We start from the raw sequence: 22,461 nt of genomic DNA, 5'->3' as shown, positions 1-22,461 counted from the left end.
GGTATATTCCCATACCCATCTTCTGACATGAGGTATATTCCCATACCCATCCTCTGACATGATGCATATTCCCATACCCATCCCCTGACAAGAGGTATATTTCCATCCCCATCCTCTGACCTGAGGCATATTCCCATCCCTATACCTGACATGAGGTATATTCCCAACCCCATCCTCTGACATGAGGTATATTTCCATCCCTATACTCTGACATGAGGTATATTCCCATCCCCATCCTCTGACCTGAGGTATATTCCCATACCCATCCTCTGACATCAGGTATATTCCCATTCCCATCCCCCGACCTGAGGTATATTCCCATCCCCATCCTCTGACCTGAGGTATATTCCCATCCCCTCCCCTGACATGAGGTATATTCCCATCCTCATCCTCTGACCTGAGGTATATTTCCATCCCCATCCTCTGACCTGAGGTATATTCCCATCCTCATCCGCTGACTTGAGGTATATTTCCATCCCCATCCTCTGACATGAGGTATATTCCCATCCCCATCCTCTGACCTGAGGTATATTCCCATCCCCATCCCCTGACATGAGGTATATTCCCATCCTCATCCTCTGACCTGAGGTATATTCCCATCCCCATCCTCTGACCTGAGGTATATTCCCATCCTCATACTCTGACCTGAGGTATATTTCCATCCCCATCCCCTGACATGAGGCATATTCCCATCCCCATCCTCTGACCTAAGGTATATTTCCATCCTCTGACATGAGGTATATTCCCATCTCCATCCTCTGACCTGAGGTATATTCCCATCACCATCCTCTGACATGAGGTATATTCCCATCCCCTTCCTTGTGACCTAAACAGAAAAGGCAAAGCTCACCTACTTTCCTTTAAATCAATCTGACCATGAGGGCAGAGGGGTCATTGGCAGTGCAGGTCCTATGGATTGGACTGGAGAGCAGGGGGGAAGGGTTGGGGCAAGAGGGGGGGGGCGAGGAGGGGAGAGGGAGCAAGAGGGGGAGGAGGAGAGAGAGAGGGGCACAAGACTGGGGGAGAGAGAGAGAGAGAGGACAGAGAGAGAGATAGAAAGAGGCTCAAGATTGGTGAAGAGAGGAGAAAGAGAGTCATATAGCGAGAGAGAGACAGAGAGAGAGAGAGAGGGAGGGGGGGGAGATAGAGAGAGGCACAAGACTGGGAGATAGAGACAGAGAGAGAAAAGGAGACAGAGCGAGAGATAGAGAGACAGAGAAAGAGCACAAGCTTAGAGATACACAGAGAGAGAAGGAGAGAGGGAGAGAGAGAAGAAAGAGAGATTCATAGTGAGAGACAGAGCGAGAGATAGAGAGACAGAGCATGACAGTGAGAGAGCACAAGACAGAGGGAGAGAAACACACCACCAAGGAGAGAGAAAGATAGAGATAGAGAAACAGAAAGGCACACGACTGGGAGAGAGAGACATGCACTGAGAGAGAAGGAGAGAGAGAGAGGGAGAGATTGAAAGAAACAGAGAAAGACTGGGATATTGAGAAAGATGAATAGAGCAAGTGAAAGACAGAGACTGAGAGAGAGAAACCAAGAGCGAGTGATACAAACACAGAGAGACGGAGAGAGAGAGTCATAGAGAGAGAGAGAGAAAGAGAGAGTGAGAGATAGAGAGACTGAGACAGACACAAGACCGGGAGCGAGAGAGAGACAGAGAGAGACATAGAGAGGCACAGGACTGGGAGAGAGATGCACAGAGAGAGAGAAGGAGAGACAGAGAGGAAAAGTGTGAGAGAGAGAGGTATAAAATGGGAGAGAGACATAGAGAGAGAGAGAGAGAGAGAGAGAGAGAGAGAGAGGTAGAGACCGAGAGAGAGAGTGTAAAGAGAGAGGCATAAGACAGGGAGAGAGAGATAAACAGAGGCACAACATGGGGAGACTAACACACAGAGAGAAGGTGAGAGGGAGAGAGAGAGACAGAGTGAAATTGAGAGACAGAGCGGCACAAGATTGGGAGATAGAGACACACACACAGAGAAGGAGAGAGAGATTGAAAGAGACAGATTCAGACTGAGATAGTGAGAAAGATGGAGAGAGCGAATGAAAGAGACAGAGTGACAGAGAGAGGCACAAGATTGGGCGAGAGAGATAGCGCAACAGAGAGAGTACACAGCACAGAGGGAGAGACAAACAGAGAAAGTATACAGATACAGGAAAATAAAAAGAGAGACAAGGAAAGAGAGATTGAAAGAGACAGGGAGAGACAGCAATGGAGACCAAAAGATAGAGAACGAGTAAGAATGGAAAGGGGGTGGACTGCTCTCGACATATGTGCCTGGGGGGCTTTCAGTTCCCAGTTTGACTTTAGAGTCATTGTCGCAGATGTTCAGTCAATCATTCAATCACTCACTCACTCAATCAATCAATAAATCAATCAATCAGTACTTCTACACTGCGGCTTATCACTAGTGAAGGTGTGCTGAACTCTTTAGGTAACTGTGATGTTGGGCCCTAGGCCCGCATGCAGGGGGTAATCATAGACACCAGACACATAGTCAGGGTAGTGGGTTAATGGCCACGAGCACGTGCGCTCGGCCTCTTTATTAACAGCGTCACCTGACCCAGTGACGTCTGTGGTGGGTGGGTGTACAGTGTATTCCACACACATAGGAACACTAGAACGTGTCCCTGCTAGGACACTACATTCCTCCCAATCTTTAATGAAAGAAAACCCAAAGTCAAATTTCAACCTGCGGGAGGAAAAATAAAGATATACACCTATACAGTACAGTGACCAAACTTCTGCAGAGTCTCTTACGCCTCAGCTGCTTGGATACGCAGACGACGTTCTTCCTGCCGTGGAGACCAACAGTTCGCTGTGACACCAGCCATGGGTGCTTGATGGATCCAGTCTGTTGACGGCTCTGCCTTGAAGTTGTCCCCACAGTCTTTTCTTTACCTTGCTTCCGTGGCGACAAACGCAGTCAGAATTCCTGTGATTCACCGCTAGATGTTGCCGTTCGACTTTCAGTCCTGTCCTCTTCTTCGTCGGTGGCGTGTGTTCTGTGTTGGCAAAAGACGGATTGTTTGCAAGACACCCCTCTCACCATGATGCCCCTCTCACCGGTGTTCCCCTGCCACGGGATATCCCTGAGGCCCTCTCTATAGGACTTGTCCTGGGCTGGGTGTACAGTATCGTGTTCCTCGCCCTCCAATCAGTGTGGGCGCAGCGGAGACAAGTCTCACCTCCGATTCCGCAGTCAGACCTGGAGGGTAGCTGTTGGCTCCTGTCTTCGCGCGCGATGTCTTCCTCCTCCTGGGACCTGTGCTGGAGGGCGGCTGATGACCATCTCTCGTTGCGGGGATGCTCTCTCACTGGCATCCCTGAGGCCTTTGCCCCTGAGTCACCACGGCTGGCAACGTCCAGTGACCGTGTGACCCCAAAGGTGGATGTCTCGAATGGTCCGGCCGGCTCACCTCTGCCGATCCCAGATGTGCTGAAGGCACCGCCACAGCAGATGGACTTCTACCCGTGCCACGGGTGTTCTCGGGACTTGCTCTCCATGTTCTGGCACTTGTCGCCTTCCTTATCTCTGAGGTGTGAGTAGTCTTGTCACACTCCTCTCTCTTTCCTCGGTTCCAATCTCCGAGAGGGTGTCGAGTCACTCTGACTTCTCCTCCTACTCTTAACAGTGGCCAACGTGCCACGGATCTATTTCCTTCTTCTCCTCTTCTTGCAGTGGCATACGTGCCACTCCGATCTCTTCTTTCTTCTTTTCTTGTAGTGGCAGACGTGCCACTCCGATCTCTTCTTTCTTCCTTTCTTGTAGTGGCAAACGTGCCACTCCGATCTCTTCTTTCTTCTTTGGCTTGTGGTGGCAGACGTGCCACTCTGCTTTCTCTTCTTTCTTCTTTGGCTTGTGGTGGCAGACGTGCCACTCTGCTTTCTTCATCCTTTCGCTTCACGACCTACTCTGGACCGTTTCTGTTCTCCTTTTGGTCTGGCCAGGCTTCTCCATGCAGCGCGCGCACTCTGCACGTGTTTCCCCTGGTCTTGTCCTCGTCCGAGGACACTCGCTCCATCTTCCTCAGCATTCCGAGTTAGGGTCGTGACCTTCTCTTCGTCTTCTCCTTTTCACCGGCTACATTGGTTGTTGAAGTTCGTGGGGCCCTGCTCTTGGTCCTCTTCGTTCTCCTCCTTTTCGCCAGTTACTTTGGTTGTTGACGTTCGTGGGGCCATGCTCTTGGTCCTCTTCGTTCTTGAACTTCTCGGACCACTTGACGGTCCATTCTGCCGATCTCTGGCAGGATACCTTCGGTCTTTCGTCAGACCTCTTGTTCCGTGGGTTCACTGACCCGTGCGTCGATCACCTTCTTTTGCCCCCTGGCGGGTTGGCTTCTGTTGGTGCGACCATTTGGCTGGTTAGCTTCACGAGATGCGTCACTTCGTGTGACTCCCTGTGTCTTCTGACTTGCCGGGCGCTGGTGCGTGCTTCTCTTCGTACCGTCGTGGTACATCTTCAGTGTAGCATTGCTCCCTGCGCCGTGATCTCTTGATGTGGTGGCTTCTTGGCGCCACTGGGTGGTTGTGGTGGCTTCTTGGCGCCACTGGGTGTGCCTCTGCGTCCTTATCCTTCCGTGTCGTTGGATATTTGCTGCGCACATCTTCTTCCGTGTAGTTCCTCTCTTGTAGGCGCTGCTGTGTACTTCCCGCGTCCGGGGTACATCTGCGCTGAGTCCTTTGGCTCTCTTGAGGGGTCACTCCACTTGATGCGGCGACAGCGCGGTCCTTGCTGGGGTGGACATGGCTTGACACCCTTTTCTGTTCCTCCTCCTTGTCGCTGTGGGATGGCGCTGCATCCCTGCGGCACACTATCTCTTCTCCCTTGCGCTTCTGTCGCGTTCCTGCGCATCCCTGTGCGCCTCCGTCGCGTTCCCGTACCTCTGGCGCATTCCTGCGCTTCTGGCGCATACCTGTGCGCTCACCACCTTGCCTCCGTCAGACTTTGCGGTACCTTCCTTGCTGCCTCTTCTCTAGCCTTTCCACTCTTTGTCTCCAGCAGCTGGTGCAGTACTGGTCTCCAGCCACTAGATGGCAGTGCGAGCTCTGCTCTTCACTCCATTCAGCAGCAGCCTTCTCTGCTGCTAACCTTGTCTTCCTCGTTCTTTTCCAGGCTTTGGTAGGCTGTGCAGAAGGGCTGGGGCCAGAGCAGTGGAGTGGAGTGCAGGATACGGGGCTTGACAGCAGGTAAGTCATTTACATTTACCTAGAGGCAGGGGGGGGCACAGGCATTGTCCAGTGAGCTGCTTTGGGATGAGGCATCACTCGCAAGCTGGGGGAGAAAAGCTCCTTTTGCGCTCCCTTCCGACACGTTTCTTGGGGGCTCATGCCTATGTGCCTGGCAGCTCTCACCCTCATTTGCTGCTGCACGGGCTCCTCGCGCCCTTCGCGCCTCTTCCCAATGTTCATTCGCGCTTCCCTGCGCCTTTGATCTGCTGCTTCGTACCGATTTGGGGCACACGCCTGGAGGCACCACTGAGGGGAGGGGCGCTTTACCTCATGTGTCCCTCATTGCTCCGACGACGTGTGTCCCGCGCCGGCCGCTCCCGCTGCCATCAGTCTTGAATGAGCGGTTCCTTTTGCGCTCACTACTGCGGGCACGCCAGTCAGCTGCAGTTAACATCGCGCTCGCAGCGCTCTGACCCGGCAGCTCCCTTTCTTCACCGTCGCCGCTCTCCGCACACATCGCGCGGGGTGGGGGTGTGTTCTGCTGCACCCGGGGCTACATAGCAATCACGGCTCACCTTCTGCCCGGCTGGGCTTCTTTTAACACGGGTGGGCTCCGCCTCCGATGCTTCTTCCGCCCCGCTACACGGCTGCAGACACGGCAGCCTCACACCTGATCTCGCCTCCTTCCTTTCGGACGCGGGGTGGACTCCCGCGGGCCTTGGCCGTTACTCCCCTTCATGCGGGTGGGCTCCGCTTGCCGCCACGACACTCCGAGCACTACATTGCGGCCACTGCGGGTGGGCTCCGCATGGCTCGCACTTCACCTCCACGGGCACACAGCGGCACAGCTGACGGGGTCGGGGTGGGCACCCGACTTCCCCTTAACTTCTGGGCAGCTTCCGCGCCCGCAGGCCAGCGCGGCGATGCGGGGTGGGCTCCCGGTCGCGGCTCACGCCCGGGCTCTCTCAACGGTGCGGGTCGCGGATGCCGGTAGGCTATCGCCACCATTGCGGGTAGGCTCCGCTGCGATCATCGCCGTTCTCCCTCCGGCGCTGCTGGTCCTGTTGGTGCGGGGTGGGCTCCCAGTCGCCACCGGATGCGCTGCGGGCACTGCCTCGCCCTGCAGGCTTCTCGGCGCGTCGCGCCTTCTTGTGGAGGGGGTGTCGTCCCTGGGGGGCCGTCCTCTCTCCCTCCTTGTTTTGTGTAAGTTGGTTGCGCAGATCGGGGCTGCACACGCGGGGTAGAGTACCCGCCTCGTCGCCAGTGTGATGTTGGGCCCTAGGCCCGCATGCAGGGGGTAATCATAGACACCAGACACATAGTCAGGGTAGTGGGTTAATGGCCACGAGCACGTGCGCTCGGCCTCTTTATTAACAGCGTCACCTGACCCAGTGACGTCTGTGGTGGGTGGGTGTACAGTGTATTCCACACACATAGGAACACTAGAACGTGTCCCTGCTAGGACACTACAGTAACCTATGACCTTCAGGAAGGCGCTGGAGACCGTCTGTGATTGGCCAGGCCTTATTTAAGATGAGTGTGAGACCCCCAAGTGTGGTGGGTGTGTATGCAGGCAGTCAGTCAGGACAGAGGTTCAGTGACCAGGTGTCTGCAGCCGCAGAAGAGAGAGGAGAGTTGGGGTCTCTTCCCTTCTTGTAAATAACTAGAAGCAAGGGCTGGTGTTAGTGCAGGTGACGCGTCTGCCTTGGATGGAGGGGGCAGGGTGGGGTCTACTTCTGAATAATGCCACCATTTGTAATATTTGACCTCACCCTCCAGCACGTGTATCTCTCTCTCTTCTCTTCTCCCTTCCAGCCTGGCTCGGGGTCTGGACCCAGCGGACGGCGGGGCAGGGGCCCGGGGCAGAGGTGGTCACTGCTGCGGTGGGACAGACGGTCGCCCTCACTGCCGTTTTCAGTAAGCGTTTAGTGGACTTCGCCTGGTACAGGGGAACAGCGGTGTCTTCTCCACAACTGATCATCGCTTACATTGAGTCTACTTCCACACAGTCCACTGGCCCCCTGTCCACGGGCCGGGAGAGCGTGAGCCCCGATGGGACCCTGCACATCCGAGACCTGCGGACGAGCGACGCTGGGGTCTACACAGTGTCTGTGACACAAAAGATTTTCATAGTAGTAAAACGAACAGCCTCCAGCAAGCTGCGAGTGTACGGTGAGTGCCTCACTAGAAGGGGTATTTACTTCCTTCCTCCTCCTCCCGGGGGCGGGCAGAGTGGGCGTCTGTGTCTGACGAAGCCTCGGGGGTAGGGCTGCTCGACCCCACTGTGGACCAACAATCTCTCACCACCCCCGCGTTGGGACCGGTGGGCGGGGTGTCTCCACTTTCACACTCAGGACGCGATTCAAAGCCAGTATTCTAAAAGTGCACGCAGAGCGTCACACCTCCACTTGAAAGGCCTTTTCACACTTTATTTTACTCTTCAGAAACACCTGAGGTTTCGATGCGCAGTACTGTCGATGTCATGTGACATGTTTCAAATACTCTCCAATACCCACTATTGAATGGTACCTACTGTAAAGACACACACAGGAGAAATAACAGAAAGCTACTTTCCCATAGGTAAAACCTCTTCCCTTACACAACCGCCAGGTATGTAAGGAGAATACTTGGCAAATGTAGACCATTTCCATTGGATCAAAGTTTGAGAATGCTTCAAACGTGCACTTTAGTGGACTTTCCCCATCATGCAAGACCAACTGCACCGAAAGATCAACGGCATCTTGTTCAGCACCATATGAGATAATAATAAATGAATTCATATAAATAGTTACAAGTATATATACATATAATTTAATGTCAATAATTGCATATTTTAATTTCATTCTAAAATATTTCAACATTATGTTTTTGCATTTAATATTGAATGAAACAATACACTGTATTATATATAATGAAATTACTTTCAATTAATTCTATACATCGCTTTTAATATTCATTACGTATAAATATATCATTTTACACATGAGGGAATTTATTTTTTAATGTAAACTTGGGCAACTATTTTAAATACTAATTTAAAGCATTTAATTTCTTATTCAAAATTTAGGGAATAGAGCTGAAGCATTTTTCCTCAGTTTTACATTTTAAGTAAATAAATAAAACAAATTTACATTCACGTTTAAAGAATTTTACAAACGTTTTCCAAGTTGAAATCACTTTTTTACTCTTCCATTATGTTGCAAAGTAATCCTGTGCCCTGTGCACCCCTCAACTTTTTGCTGACTGGTACTGGTGGTAACTGCCTCTGACTGACCCTGGGCTCTGCCTAACCAGGCCCAGGGCCAGCACCAAGCTGAAAGGAACACATTAGAATACAGTTAAAACACCTAACATACACTAGGGTGCCCTGTAATTGGCATGACTTACCCCATAAGCCCCTAGTATATAATAGGGCAGGGGATTGAAACTACCTAGAAGTCCCCAGTACCCTGGGGCATGGCAGTTTAGAGGCCAGCAGCTTTTTCTGCACTTGCATGTGTGCGCTGCTGAAGCCTGAGGTCAGGTTAAAAGCAGCACTGGGTGCCAGGACTGCTTTTAAAAAGTAAACTGTGCCCAAACTCTACTTTGGTGGCAGGAGCACTTAGAAATGGATAACCTACAATGTTTTAGCATATTAGGGACCCCCAGGGTCTCCCCTAGGTATCCCAGGGGCAGGGGGTCAGGTATGTATAAGGTATACCCTTATACAATAAGTTTTTATATGTCTGGGTTAAGTGAAATTTCACAGTGTTTTAAAGTGCTGCTCAAATTCGTCTTCGATGCTAGGAGCACTGTGGAAGGAGGATCTGCAATATTTCTGCAGATTCAGAACCCCTAAAGTCTTCCCATGTTGCACAGGGGTTGGGGGTCCTGTAGAAATTAGGGAAATACTTATAAAATATGTTTTTATAAGCCCAGGTGCTAGAAAACTGGGCCAAGTCATTTTCCCCTTTGCAAATCCCATGGCCAATAGGTTAACATTGCAGGGAGTTATTACATATTAACTCTTGATAGAAAGGAGACAGAGCTACCATTCAAACACTTCCTAGAATGGTAGTGCAAAATCTAACCATATTATATTGTTGAATTTCTTCTAAAATGTACAGACAAGAAGTTATTAGACTTTCTTGTTTGTGGATCCAAATTCAGCCTTCCAGTGGTCTGCCCTGATTGGTCAGAGTTAAGTGGATTAGCCAGGCTGCTTTCAAGAGGTGATAAAGAGCCCCTGGGTTAACTGGCTCTGCAGGCAGGGCAGTGTGCTGTTCAATAGGAATGCCAGGCCAGAGGAAGGAGTCGTAAACCATGGTCTTCAAAGGCGGCGGGGAGGCCTGGGTGTCAGTTACACTTTAACACTTTTGACCCAGAGTCAGGGCTAGGCTTAAGGAAGGTATGTGCAGATGGTAGGGGGAGAGTCTATAGAAATAAGCCATCCTAGGGGGTGTGTTTAGGCAACTCTTACCTCCTTGCTGGAAAATCAGCCGTTATGGATTTGGAAGATTTGATGCACTCTGGGACAAAATAATGCCACACTCTACAGGATGTGGTCATCGCCTTGAGGAGTTACCCTGCTCCCATTGGTCAGGAGTGACATGCTGCTTGACCCATAGAATTTTGAATAAGTATCTGAGATGGACAGAGCCCTCCAGATCTGCTGCTTGAAACTTACTGAAGCAAGAAGTGCCCTGCTGAGAAGATTTTGCTGTGCAAAGAATTCTAAGGCCTGACCTCTGAAGACTGCAACATCTGAAACTGCAGCCCTGTGGAATACCTTGTTGGAAAAGAAGTAAAGAGTAGACTCCCTGAAAGCTACAGGTGAAAAGAGCTCAACTGGGACATTACCAACTTATTCCGCAACCTGGAGAACCACCAGTGGATTTATAAGGGTTTTGTACCAGTGGATTGTGGGAACTGAAGTCCTCAACTTTCAAGGACCATTTTGGAGCTTCCGGACCCTAGGAGTGAGTTTGTGACACTTTGGGACCCTTTGAGGAACTTGAGGAAGAAGTTCAAGAAGTTTGGAGAACTTTGGAGAAACGTTAAAAAAAAGCTCCATAGAGGGACTAGCTCAACCTGGCCAGCCAGGCCGTCTGCCTTCAACCGTGAGCCGGCCAAGCCAACCAGGATCGTCCCTCTAAAAGCTCCATCGCACCAACTTCCAGAGATTCACCGGGACTAGAGAAAATCTGTAGCCGGCGGACCCTCACCATATCCGGCTAAATGAGAAGCATCGAGAGACCCCGCGAGAAAAAGCCCCAGAAAGTTTCTGAGTCCGCTCGTAGAAAAGGTGATCGGGAGCAACCGCGAGAGTCAAGCCGCCTGCCTTCCATCGCCTGTCGGCCTGTATTCCTGGGTTGTCCCGCTGAATCAAACTTTAAATATTTTCTAAGTCCGCTCCAGGGAAGTTGACCGGGACCTCGTCCAAAGTCAAGCCGGCGAACCCTCACCGGATCTGGACTGGCTGGGAGCTTCGAGGGGCCTCGCGAGAAAAAGCCCCAGAAAAGTTTCTAAGTGTGAAGGTAGAAACTGCGACCGGGACTTGCCGCAAGCTGTAGCCGCCCAGGGCTCAATCGCGGTCGGCCTGAAAATTTGACTTTGCCCGGGTCTATCGCAAGTAGGTATCACAATATGGTGCTATAATCGTTTAAGTGCTATATTTTATTAAAACTTTGAAAATTCATATCTCCGGTTCCCTACATTGGATTTTTGTCGTTTTGGTGTAATTTTAAAAATAAAAATATTTCATATATGTATAAATTGGTGTTGGATTTTTATTATGTGTTGTGTCTTAAATATTAATTGAAATTGTGTTTTTAAATGCTTTATATACCTGTCTTTGAAGTTAAGCCTGTCTGCTCGCAGCCACATTACCAAGGGTTGAGCATAGGAATAATTTTCTAAGACCTATGCTGAGTACTATCATGTGTTAGTGGACTTATTGCCAGTGGCAGACCTACATTTGCCCCCACCAATAACCCACTTTCCAACACATATACTTTACCATAGAGACATTCAACAGTCAGGGTGAATATCTCAACTTCGTAAAATACATGAAGAAGTTCCCAATACTTTACAATAAAGAGATCTCACCCTCAGGGGCAGAAATTTCTTCATGATATAGGAATATAAATTTATAGAAATAGTTTAATGTTAAATACCAATGTGAAATAATGTTATATATAGGGGAGAGGAGTTGGCCTAACGGCTAGGGTGCTCAACCTCAGACCTGGGGGAACTGGGTTCAAGTCTCGGTAATGACGCTAAACATCCTGCAAATCACTTAATCTCCCCATGCCTAACAAAAATAAATGTGTGTTCTCATGTAGTGTAACTGGTGCTATGAAAAGCGCTCTGATACCTGATTGGATTCGGGTCAAGTTTGCGCTATATAAAACTCTGCAAAAAAAATATATATATATGTACGATATATGTATATATATAATTGCTTTGAACATATTTTCTCATTTTTAAATAAACATAATTCGTATCCAAAATTGAAACAAAATATGCCTGAATAATAAAATAAATGATTGCATAGAAATATTTAAAAGTAATTTTAATATATTTTAATAATATGCATCATTACACAGATTTTTAAATGCAAAAAAGTGATTAAATATTGTATAATTAAATAAAAATATGTAATCACTTTATGTACCTATTTATATGTTTGCCTTTTTTTTATAATTTAATTTAAATTAACATTATTTCATATGAGTTTACATTTAAGTACCTTGATCCATTATTTTCTATGAGACTGTGTTGTACTAGTAGGTGTTGGTCATGTGTGGTGGTAGAAGCACCACTGTTTCTTTTTTTTGTTGTAATTTACACATGTAAGATAGGCTCCTCCTCTTTTTCAGCAGGATGAGACGTACAAGCTTACACTTTTTAGTAACTTTACTAAAAGTTACTAAAAAGTCTATGCTTGAATTAGCCAACGTTGTAAAGATACTAAACATTGTAAGAATAAATGTATATGTGTAAATTACACAAAAGTGTAATTTCCCTTTGTGAATAGTCCATATTCTGTTTGGCACCATACAATTGCATCTCAAAAATGGGACATCCCTATCCATAACTATTGGGACTAACAAAATGATTCAGATAACTCTGCAATAAGGGCTGAGAGATGAGGAGGGAAACTTCTGTGTCACTGCAGGGCCACAAATGGGCACACACGGGTTCCGGAAACGTTCAGCGGTCAGGATTGGTCAATGGTAATATAGGCATGGAAGCGTGCTGTGCCCCCAAATGTTAAACCTCAAAAGTATGCCCACTAGTGGTATATCGGGGATCGTTTTAAACCTAAATTTTGTGTGGCAGTGGGTCCCACAGACAAAGTATTAAACAGCGCTTCAAAATACAGTCAATAAAGAAAGGACTGACTCAATATGTGAGTTCTAGAGGAGAATTTAGAAAAACCATGAAGGTTTATTACAAAACTCAAAAGAGTACAACTGACAAATAAGGGAATGCAAAAGCTGCTGGGTTACATAAAATCGAGTCCTATAAAAGTAAACAATGCAGAATAACACAAAATATTGACCAAAAAATCAGAGAAATGCTAAGACTCAACTGTGCAGCAAAATCAGTAGGAAATCGGTCAACATCCCTAGTAGAACCAAATGATCGCCCGAGTCACCCAAATTCTGTGGTTTATATAGTAAATTTCCGCATAGAGAAATATGGAAAGTGCATCACTGTGATCCGAGCGAAATACTTTTTCAACAAATCAGAATACAAACTTTATGATCGTCATACAGCCTTACCACCTAAACACTATCCTGGGGATGAATATCAATTCTGCCCTTCTGACCTAATGTCATCTAGTAGTGTCAGAGCAAACTAGTTACATAAACAACAGAGAACCATTGTGAATGAATGTAATACTATGTGCAAGAGAAGATCCTTGGAAAACTGTCACAAACGTGAGCCCCTGCTAGCGAATCTTCTTTGTGAAGAGTGCCATTCGAAAATAAATCTACAGTTTGCTTCGGTGCGTGCAACAGAAACAATAACAAAGCAGGAACTTGGGCAAAATGCTGTTGAGTCCTAACTGAGGCCTACTTAGCATTACCCAAATAAACACACTTTAACCCCTTCGATGCTCATGACGGAACGGTTCCGTCATGAGCATCGGTTGAGCTGTGCTCATGACGGAACCGTTCCGTCATGACCACGCCCGCGCTAGAACCCTTCAGCACCGCGGGGGAATCCGCGCAGCGCTGAAGGGGTTAACAAGTCGTAGCAAAATCGTTTCATAAACAATAGTTTTATTTTCACATATACATGTGAAATCAAGTGTAAATGAATATTCTGCTTGCTTGTTAATAATGCACATATTTTAGCAATTCACAGAAGGTCTCTGATAGGAGTATGATGCTGGGAAACTGTAACAATCACCGCATTCCAAACTTCTCAATAGCAAAACCTTATTTAGGTCACTTGTGTCAAGGTGCGTTGAAAGATCCGTGTCACTTCTTTGATGACTCACATGTTCAAAGTGTTCTGCACCCTCATTTCAGTCTAATAGGCCCAGATCTTGTCTTTCTGATCAGGGACCTGAACCTCTTCACTCTGAGAAGTGCGTTATCCTGCTTCTTTCAGGGCAGGACACAGCAGTAGACCTCCTCCAAATCCTTTGCCAGACCCAGGGTCAAACAGCGACGTGAAGCATCTAACTCTGGCCAGAGGTCTCCTAAAGCTTTCACACAGAGCCCACTTCTCAGCCAAGACTCATTGAAAAGCTATGGATCAAGGAGTGCGGGTCAGTATTTACACTACTTTGTTGGCATCGAAAGGAAGGGAAGTCCAAGCAACATGTAGAATATAAACTCTCAGGCAAAGTGAAGTGAGATCAGACTCCTGGGACTTGGTCGGCCTTCTGTACCTGTTCAGACTCACCGGAATGGGCTGGTATCAAATGTTGAATGGAATCCTGATTGCGCCCAAAATTCTTGTCTAAGGTTCTAGTTGTTAGGTGAGGCCAAGGTCTGGTGTGGGGTGTTGTGGTGTAGCTGTTGTAAGATCACCAATTGCAGGAAAAATGCAGGTTAATTTTACTTGAACCTACCCAACATCTGGGATATCAATCACTCGGATTTGTAGAGCACAGTTAATCATCCGTGAGGGTATCCAGGTGCTGGGTTCTTGTTGGGATCAGTCAAAGAGCCAGGTCTTGAGTCCTTTTTAAAGTTCAGGGAGAGAGGATGCAGTTTGGAAGGGCAGGGGGAGATCGTTCCAGGACTTGGCGGTGAGGTAGGAAAAGGAGCAACCTCCGCTGTCACTTCGACAGATGCAGGGAGTGTAAACGAGAGTGAGGGAGGCAATGTGCGGGTGTCTGAAGGGTTGATGGAGCTCCAGGCAGTGGTTGATGCATGCTGGTCCTTGGTCATGGAAGGCCTTGTAGGCGGCCGTCCACATATTGAATTGACATCTTCTATGGATGGTAGCCAGTGGAGGTTCCTGAGGTGGGGGTGATGTGGGTCCATTTGGTGTTTGGGACATCAGCATAAAAGCTGAAAAGCCTACAATAGAAGTCAAAGACAAGTTGGGGTTGTATCATAATTTGGCACACTTGTGCATGTTACCCTGCACTTGGTGTCACAGTGGCACTTTCAATGTTATCCTTGGCCAGCAGAGCCTATTTATCAGCTCTTGAAAGTCAGTAGAATCCCGGAACACCTTCAGGAAATTCACTGATTATTGCATCTTCTTCAGGGAAACCTACCAGACAAGTAGAAGGGCAGCAGGAGGGCAAAAGTATCCAGTCCCAAGTGAGGACCATGGGCCTGATATGCTATGAAAAGGGTCAAAAAGGCAGTCACAATTGCATACCAATGTTTTGTGACCAGTATTTTATTTTGAAATATGTACTAAGAGGTCGGTTAACAACAAGGAAGTCGCAGATCAACCTGTTAGAAATTAATATTCACTAGTCAAGCAAAAATGCAAGGGACAGCAGACCAACATCCCTGTGATTGTATTCCAACATGGAAAAGTTTTTTTTAAAGTAGCTGGAGTTCCTCAACGAAACACGTTGATGCCATAAAAAAAAGGTTTTCACTTATGGAAACTTCATTGAAAGCAATCAGTGGACTGGACCGCTACCTACTCCCCATAAAGAGACCACTCCAATCTCCAAAGAATAAAAGGTCCAAAAGGGACTCCTTGCTCTTCGCAACTCAGACGCCACCACAATTTGGTAGTCAGTAATTGATCAGTTGTTTTCATCCAGATCTATGGTTGCAAACTATTGGTATGTCTGCTATCAATTCACAATTTGGGTGTTCCTTCCCAATTGTGAATTGTTAGCAGATGTACCAATAGTCTAAATCCATTTCGCAATTTGGAAAAAGTTTTCTGACTTACAAAATGGGTGTGTAACGTAAGAAATAGTGAATTAGCGCCGCAAACCCTATAATTTTTCGATTCGAAGGGTTTTTGACCACTCAATCACTTGGTACATCTGGCACATTTTTTCCTACTCATGATTGCTGTAGCTGAACAAGGTTCCAAAATAGAAAATCTACTGATCTGTCCTTAACTCGATCTCACCCACTGTGCAACGGTAGGTGAAAATAGTGACGTGCAGGTCTTTTCTGATTCCCTTTGGGTCCCCTGACCCCACAGCACAGGCTAAGCTGCTAAAAAACATATATATATCTTATCCTGTTAGTAATGATAAACAAAACATCATCCAATGAAAAATATGGTCCATTATATTTGGTATCCTAACATCCTACAATTATCCTTAAGTATCCAAGCATATCGAAATATTCAGTTTTACCAACATTTGGTAAATACTTGCGGAATCTTAGAATGACGGACAGTTTCTCAGCACCAACGCGGGCATCCTTGTAGGGATTATTTCTTTTGTGTAGGAAGGCACAACGTCTTACATAAAAACAATCAATGGAGGTGATTTGCTCTCTCTATCTGTGCTGCTAAAAGGAGCACAAATAAAAAGAGGAAAAAGCGAGGAGAAATAATGTCCTTTTTCCCCTTTGCTCCTCCCCTACAACTCCCCTGGGGCGGTGTAGGCTTTTGACGCTTTCCCAGGTTTATGACTTGTAGATCTAGGACTGTGTCAAATGCCATGGGTGTTGCATGGGAACACCCACCATAAGGCCCATGGCACGTCTCCCCATCGGAGTGTGAGGCAATGCTGCGACTTGAGCTGGGTTACCTCACTCCATATCTACAAGTTAATTAAAAGCCATGCAGGGTGGTTTTATGTGGCTTTGTAGATATGGCTAAGCCCTGTGCACCACCGGAATGTCACAAATGTGTCACAAACCATGGGTGTTGAGTGGGAGTACCCACCACAATGCCCACGGCGCACCTCCTCCTCGCAGTGTGAGGCAATGCAGCGAATTGTGCTGTGTTGCCTTACACCACATTCACGAGGCCGTGAACAGCCAGGCAGGGTGGCTTTGCATGGCCTCATAGATATGGCTCTGCACTGTGCGCTGCCAAGATGTCCAAAGAAGTGACGTTCTGGCAGAGCACAGGGCTTGTAAATGAGCCCCCGATTGACTTTCAGTGAAGGAAAGAGTAGCAGACATTGCCCACAGTTAACACCGACTGGATCCAGACTGCGTGTGGGCAGAGAATACGCTGCCCCGCAGAGCACTGGCAGTGAACGTTTGTATGTCTAGAAAGATGGCCGCCAACCTTGATCTTTAGGCAATGAAAATGCATTTAAGCCCATAAGACTTGGATACAATTATTTGCATTTTCAAGACTGGGGTGGTACATTCTGGTAAAAGTCACTATAAAAGAATATACCTGATTCCTAATAGGACTTAGGAACTCATGAGCACTGTACACAAGGTGTTGGATGTCCAGTCAGTGTATTTCTTGCTCAGAGAAGGGATACAACAAGATAACAATGATTTTCCTTATTCTCCAGTTTACAGAAGTCAAGTTAAAACTGTGATCATCTGTCCAGCAAGAGAGGTGTATGTATGTATGTATTTCAGATTTATAAAGCACGCTGTAACCCTTCGGGCATCCTGGTGCTGCAGTACAATACTCCACCACCATACTTCCTGGCTAGCTGGTTGCTAGGCTAAGCCTGTACTCTATATGTATGTATTTCAGATTTATAAATGTGTGAGTGCACATAAGTTTATCACATAATTGTGTTTTCTTGCATTTTGTTTTCACAATTTACCAGTCAACTATCAAACTATAGAAAGTTGATTATGCAATGTTGTATCCAAGTTTTCGTCCCAAGGGCCACACTTACCGGTGGCCCGCAATGTAAGTCAAATAACGAGCAGTTGGCAACGTAGAAGGTTCAAGCGTTTATTGGCCCAACAAGAAACTCTACATAGAGGAGCCTCGTCGACCCTCACCCAAGAGGTGTGCCGAGGAAGACTGCTGGCTCCTAGACAGAATCATACTTTTATACATTACAGTGCAACATACAAAGCCTTATAAGTGGAAAAATACCAGCCAGTCCAGGCGCTCCTAATGAGCTCATCCTATATCTAGTTTCAATGATACTAAAAAGGCTACTATCTTTAAGAATGGAAGGTCGACCGGGTGACTCCCTTCTCGTCCCAGGTTCAGAAGGAATTTGCTTGGTACTCCCTTTAGCAGATGTGACCTTGCTTCTCGGTCGTAAATACTATTCAGCCTGTCTTCTAAAACTAGTGTCTGCTGAACAAGGAAAATATGGGCTCAGGGAATCACGTGATGGTAGCTCCTCTAGACGGAAAGAGCCGAGGGCCAAGATGGCCGCGGTTCTGTTTTCGGCCCTTTCCGCCGTACTAACTAAATGGATGCACTAAAAGGCCTTCTTACTGGGCCGAGTCAAACAAGTTAGTTTTAGTTACACTGTGCTAATCATATTCTAAAATTTGGATCCTACAGAACGGCCCTTTTAGCATAGTGTAGCTAAAAATAAGATACAAAACAAGTATGACTAATCTTCAAAGATACCCTCGTCTATCTGCATTAGATCATGAATTTCTTTCTGGGTCATTTGGGCATGAGCTTGGGTAGGTGGGGATTTAGGTAGTGCAGAGCGAAATTGGGTGGCACAATAGGAACAACTGGCAGGGCCGCACTGGATACAAATGCAGCAGGTAAAAAGGAAACCCACAATACCCAATAGAACCATGAATAGTTTCCACCCCCAGGTGGTCAGAAGGTCCCAGAACCAAGTTGACAGAGACCAGGTACCAGTTTCGGTATGGATTTCGGATGCTAGTCGGTGTAGTTTCTGAATGGCTAAATGGACCGAAGGGGCGGAGTCAGGTATATATACACAACAAGAACTCCCGATCACCCGGCATGCTCCTCCGCGGTCAGCCAGTATGACATCTAAAACAAGTCGATTTTGGAGCGTCACAAGCCGGGTCGCCTGAAGCTCAACAGTGATATTAGTCAGTATTCCAGCCGTGGTATTGACCACTCCCTCCACCACCCTGGACAGCCTTCTGACTTCCTTACTAGTGAGGATGGGGCCCATATAGGTAGGACCCCTTTCATAATGTCTACGAAATGTTGGGCCGGGGTATCTGTTTGATCAGTGACATCATTGTCCATGGATAGGGATAACAGACTTCTTTTATTTAACGAATGAGATCTATGGTAATCTGAGGGAGCAATATAAACAGGAGGATAGAGGAGAGACAGATAACACCTGCCCGACCATCCCCTGGGGAGCCAGGTGTAAGCATTCTCCCCACATACAAAATATATGTTCGGGGGAGTTAAAATGGGAGGACTACTAAAAGTTCGCAGTCGATAAGTGTAATTACATTTGCTAAATCCTACAAACAAGTGGCCGGAACCCTGGACACAGAAAGGGGATGACGTATTTAATACAGGGACAGGTATAATCTTGTCTTCGGAGACATTGCGTTCCTGAAAATATCTAAAATACTCGGTGAAATTGAAGGATACAAAATCTAATACCTCATCTCTTAACCAAGTATCATTCTCATGGTCCATGTACACATTCATGCAGGCAGTTGGATCTAAAGTGCCATCAGTGCCTTCTGCATTGGGAGTGAATCCCTGATGCCTCTCTATGTAGGCCAAGATTAGTTCATAATCTTTCTCCGAGAATCTATGCGCATCTACAGTATAATGCTCATATATCATAGACAACAATCTAAACCAAGCCTCACAGCTCCCTAGATGTGACAATGGCATTGATATAAAAAAATCATGTTTATGCATTACTGAAGGGAGGAGGCCACATACCCAGCAATCGGTGACATTTGTGGAACTGTGAGTCTGATGCAGCATTTCGATGAAGGCATTATGTACATAAGTCTGGCGATGCCTTTCTTTGTGGGGGGCCAAAGTCTGAAAATGGTGTTCCTGAGGAGTGGGGGTAGTTAACACCAAAGTATGGACTGGGTGGCGGAATTCTAAATAAATGAACAACCCTAAACATAATAGAAATGACATAGCTATTATAGAAATAAACACAATTTTAACACGCAAACTCCATGTGGAGAACATTGGTAAATGTGCATATCTAGGGCGGGGAATTATGGGACGTTCTTCTTCAAGGGCGAAGCGAGCAAAGGGATACATTCTCACTAAAAGTCCAGTTCTAAACTCGGGAAACAATGAAAACAGGAAAGAAAAACTATATGCAGTCCATTCTGCCGGAGGGTGCTTCTTTCCTGTGTCCAAGTTAGAGCCTCACAGGCAGACTCTTAGCATTCCAAAACAGTAGAGGTACCAAAAAGGAAAAAAGAATAAAAATCAAGGGTGCAAAAAACTTCTCGCGTGGGAGCTGCACTTGACGCAACTCTGGTCGAAAAGGAGGATTACCTGGGCCCCTCTTGCTATCAATGTCTCTATCTTCTTTCTGAACAGGGCTATCACTTATAGTTCCACGCCCTCCACGAGTTCAGTCCAGTGTTCATGTGATCCCCTAGGTCCCTTAACTCGGACTTCACCTTTTATGGTAAGCCGGACCGGGGAATCTCACTCCGTTTTCGGGGCCGCAGGTGGTATCGAGTGTGACCAGGGGTTTCAGGATTTATGAACAAAACGGGCACAGTGGGATCAGAGAAGGAACAAGATGTGTGGCCCTCCTGGTCACGCGTTTGATCCCCAGGCAGGGCCTTATTTGACACAGCCGACCCTGAACTCGTGGCCCTCTCCCCCTGCCCTTCTGTTTCTCCGTGGGCTTCGGGGGAGGGCGGCTCTTCGGCGTCGTGCTCACCTCTGTGCCGTTCGTTCTCCTCTTGGTCCTGGCAATCCTCGGGCAAAGGAAGCGGGACACGCTTCAGATGGGAAACATGAATCCAATGCTGCCTCCCTTCGACCTTTACCGCCGTCCTCGTGGCCAGAAGCACTTGATGTGGCTGGGTCCAGCGGGGTTCCAAGCTCGACTTTCGCTGGAAGTTCCGAATTAGGACCCACTGACCTGGTTCGATGCTGTGTCCGGGGCCCTCCGGCAGAGGCTGCAGTACTGCTGAAATCTGTTGGTGGATAGAACGGAGATCTTTAGTTAAAGCATAAAGGTAGTCGGCCAGCATAGGATACTCAATATCCCTAAACGACTTAGGCCGGGGCACTCCCCATACATTGGCTGGTCTCCCAAAAACTACCTCGTATGGGGAAATCCCACTCCGAGAATGAGGGGTGGTTCTTACAGACAATAGGGCCAAGGGCAGAAGATCGGGCCATTTCAGGCCAGTCGTGTCCTGTAGTTTAGCTAATTTTTACTTCAGGATCCCATTATATTTCTCAACTAGGCCTGCCTATTGTGGGTGCCTTGCGGCGTGGAACTTCTGTCGAATTGCCAAACCTTTACATACATGCTGAACTAAGTTGGCATTAAAATGTGTCCCATTATCACTCCAGATTACTCGTGGTAACCCGTATCGGGGAAAGAACTCCTTTATTAGGGCTCTAGCAGTTGCTATAGCTGTGTTTTCCCTAGTGGGGTATGCTTCCACCCATTTACTGAAGGTACAGATTACCACCAGAACATATTTAAGGTTGTTTACCCGCTCCAGTTGTATATAGTCCATTTGGAGTACCTCGAAAGGCAAGGTAGGTGGGGCAAAGCTCCCTGACAACACAGGGGTACTACCCCCCGGGTTATGCTGGAGGCAAATCATACAATGCTGGACCAGATTTCTAGCCGTTTTCTGGATATTAACATTGTACCATACGGGGTCCAACATTGCACACATGCCTCGGACCCCGACGTGAGCGGGACCATGTGCCATGGCCACTACCGCATTCACGAATGCATTCGGTAGCAGCCATCTGCATTTTACTGATAAATCCGTCCAACACCCATTCTCGTCTAACCGCCCCACCTGCTCCTGCCAATACTGTAGCTCCTCTGGGGTGGCTTCTTTTTGCAACTCTCTTACACTATCTACAGTGTTTCGAAAAATGTCTGCTTCTACCATCCTTCTGCATTGACTAACTACAAACATGGAGGGGGTATCTGACTGGGCAGTTTCCTTAGCAATCTTGTCTGCAAACGCATTACCTCTCCCAACATCATTAGTTACAGCCTTATGGGCACTACATTTCACAATGGCGAGGGCTTCTGGCAAAGTTAATGCGGCCAGCAGTCGTTCGACCAATGGTCCATTCTTTATCTTTTCACCATGGGACGTAAGAAACCCCCGTTCTGCCCACAACCTCCCAAAACTGTGGGCTACACCGAAAGCGTACTGGCTATCGGTGTAGACGTTCAACCTCAGTCCCTTTCCCAACTCACATGCTCTAAGTAGTGCGATTAATTCAGCCGCTTGGGCGGAAAGATATGGTACCTTGGCCGCCTCTACCACATAGGCCGCAACCGTATTACCGTTGGGCAGTTTAAAACATGTTCCATCAACATATAATTCTCCTTGGGGTTCCGATAAGGGGGTGTCTGTTAGATCTATCCGGCCCTTTGTCTCTTCTTCAGTCCGGAATATGCAATCATGTACATCCTGGCCACTTTCTCCCAGGGGGAGGGGTAACAACGTGGCAGGATTCAGAGTCATGCATCTTTTGATGGTTATGTGAGGTGCAAACAGGGTCAATTCGTACCCCGTAAGATGCGCACTAGTTAAGTGCTGCGTCTGAGTTCTGTTTAACAATACGTCCACAGCGTGTGGTACCATTACTGTGAGATCCGTATTTAGGACTAGCCCTTCCGATTGCCTGATCGCCATTGCTACTGCGGCCGTGGCTCTCAGGCAGCTGAGAAGTGCTCTGGCGACGTTGTCCAAAACCGCTAAGAAATATGCACAGGGTCTTTTCTTACCTCCAAAGTCTTGTGTTAACAT

The 22,461-nt window shown here is 47.5% G+C and overlaps 1 protein-coding gene across 2 annotated transcripts in view; it reads left to right on the top strand.

Annotated features, from left to right (window-relative positions):
- The window catches only part of LOC146808729 (cell adhesion molecule CEACAM6-like), a 185,445-nt gene that overhangs the window by 36,316 nt on the left and 126,668 nt on the right, over positions 1–22,461 (top strand). For both annotated transcript variants that reach the window (XM_085615538.1, XM_085615537.1), the window contains exon 3: positions 6,998–7,354. In XM_085615538.1, coding sequence (XP_085471664.1) covers positions 6,998–7,354 — 357 coding nt within the window. The remainder of the gene's footprint in view (positions 1–6,997; positions 7,355–22,461) is intronic.

Source organism: Triturus cristatus, chromosome 7, assembly GCF_964204655.1.
Source record: "Triturus cristatus chromosome 7, aTriCri1.1, whole genome shotgun sequence".
Classification (NCBI taxonomy): Eukaryota; Metazoa; Chordata; class Amphibia; order Caudata; family Salamandridae; genus Triturus; species Triturus cristatus.
Note: the sequence above shows the minus strand (reverse complement) of the source record. Positions and strands in the feature narration are given on the sequence as shown.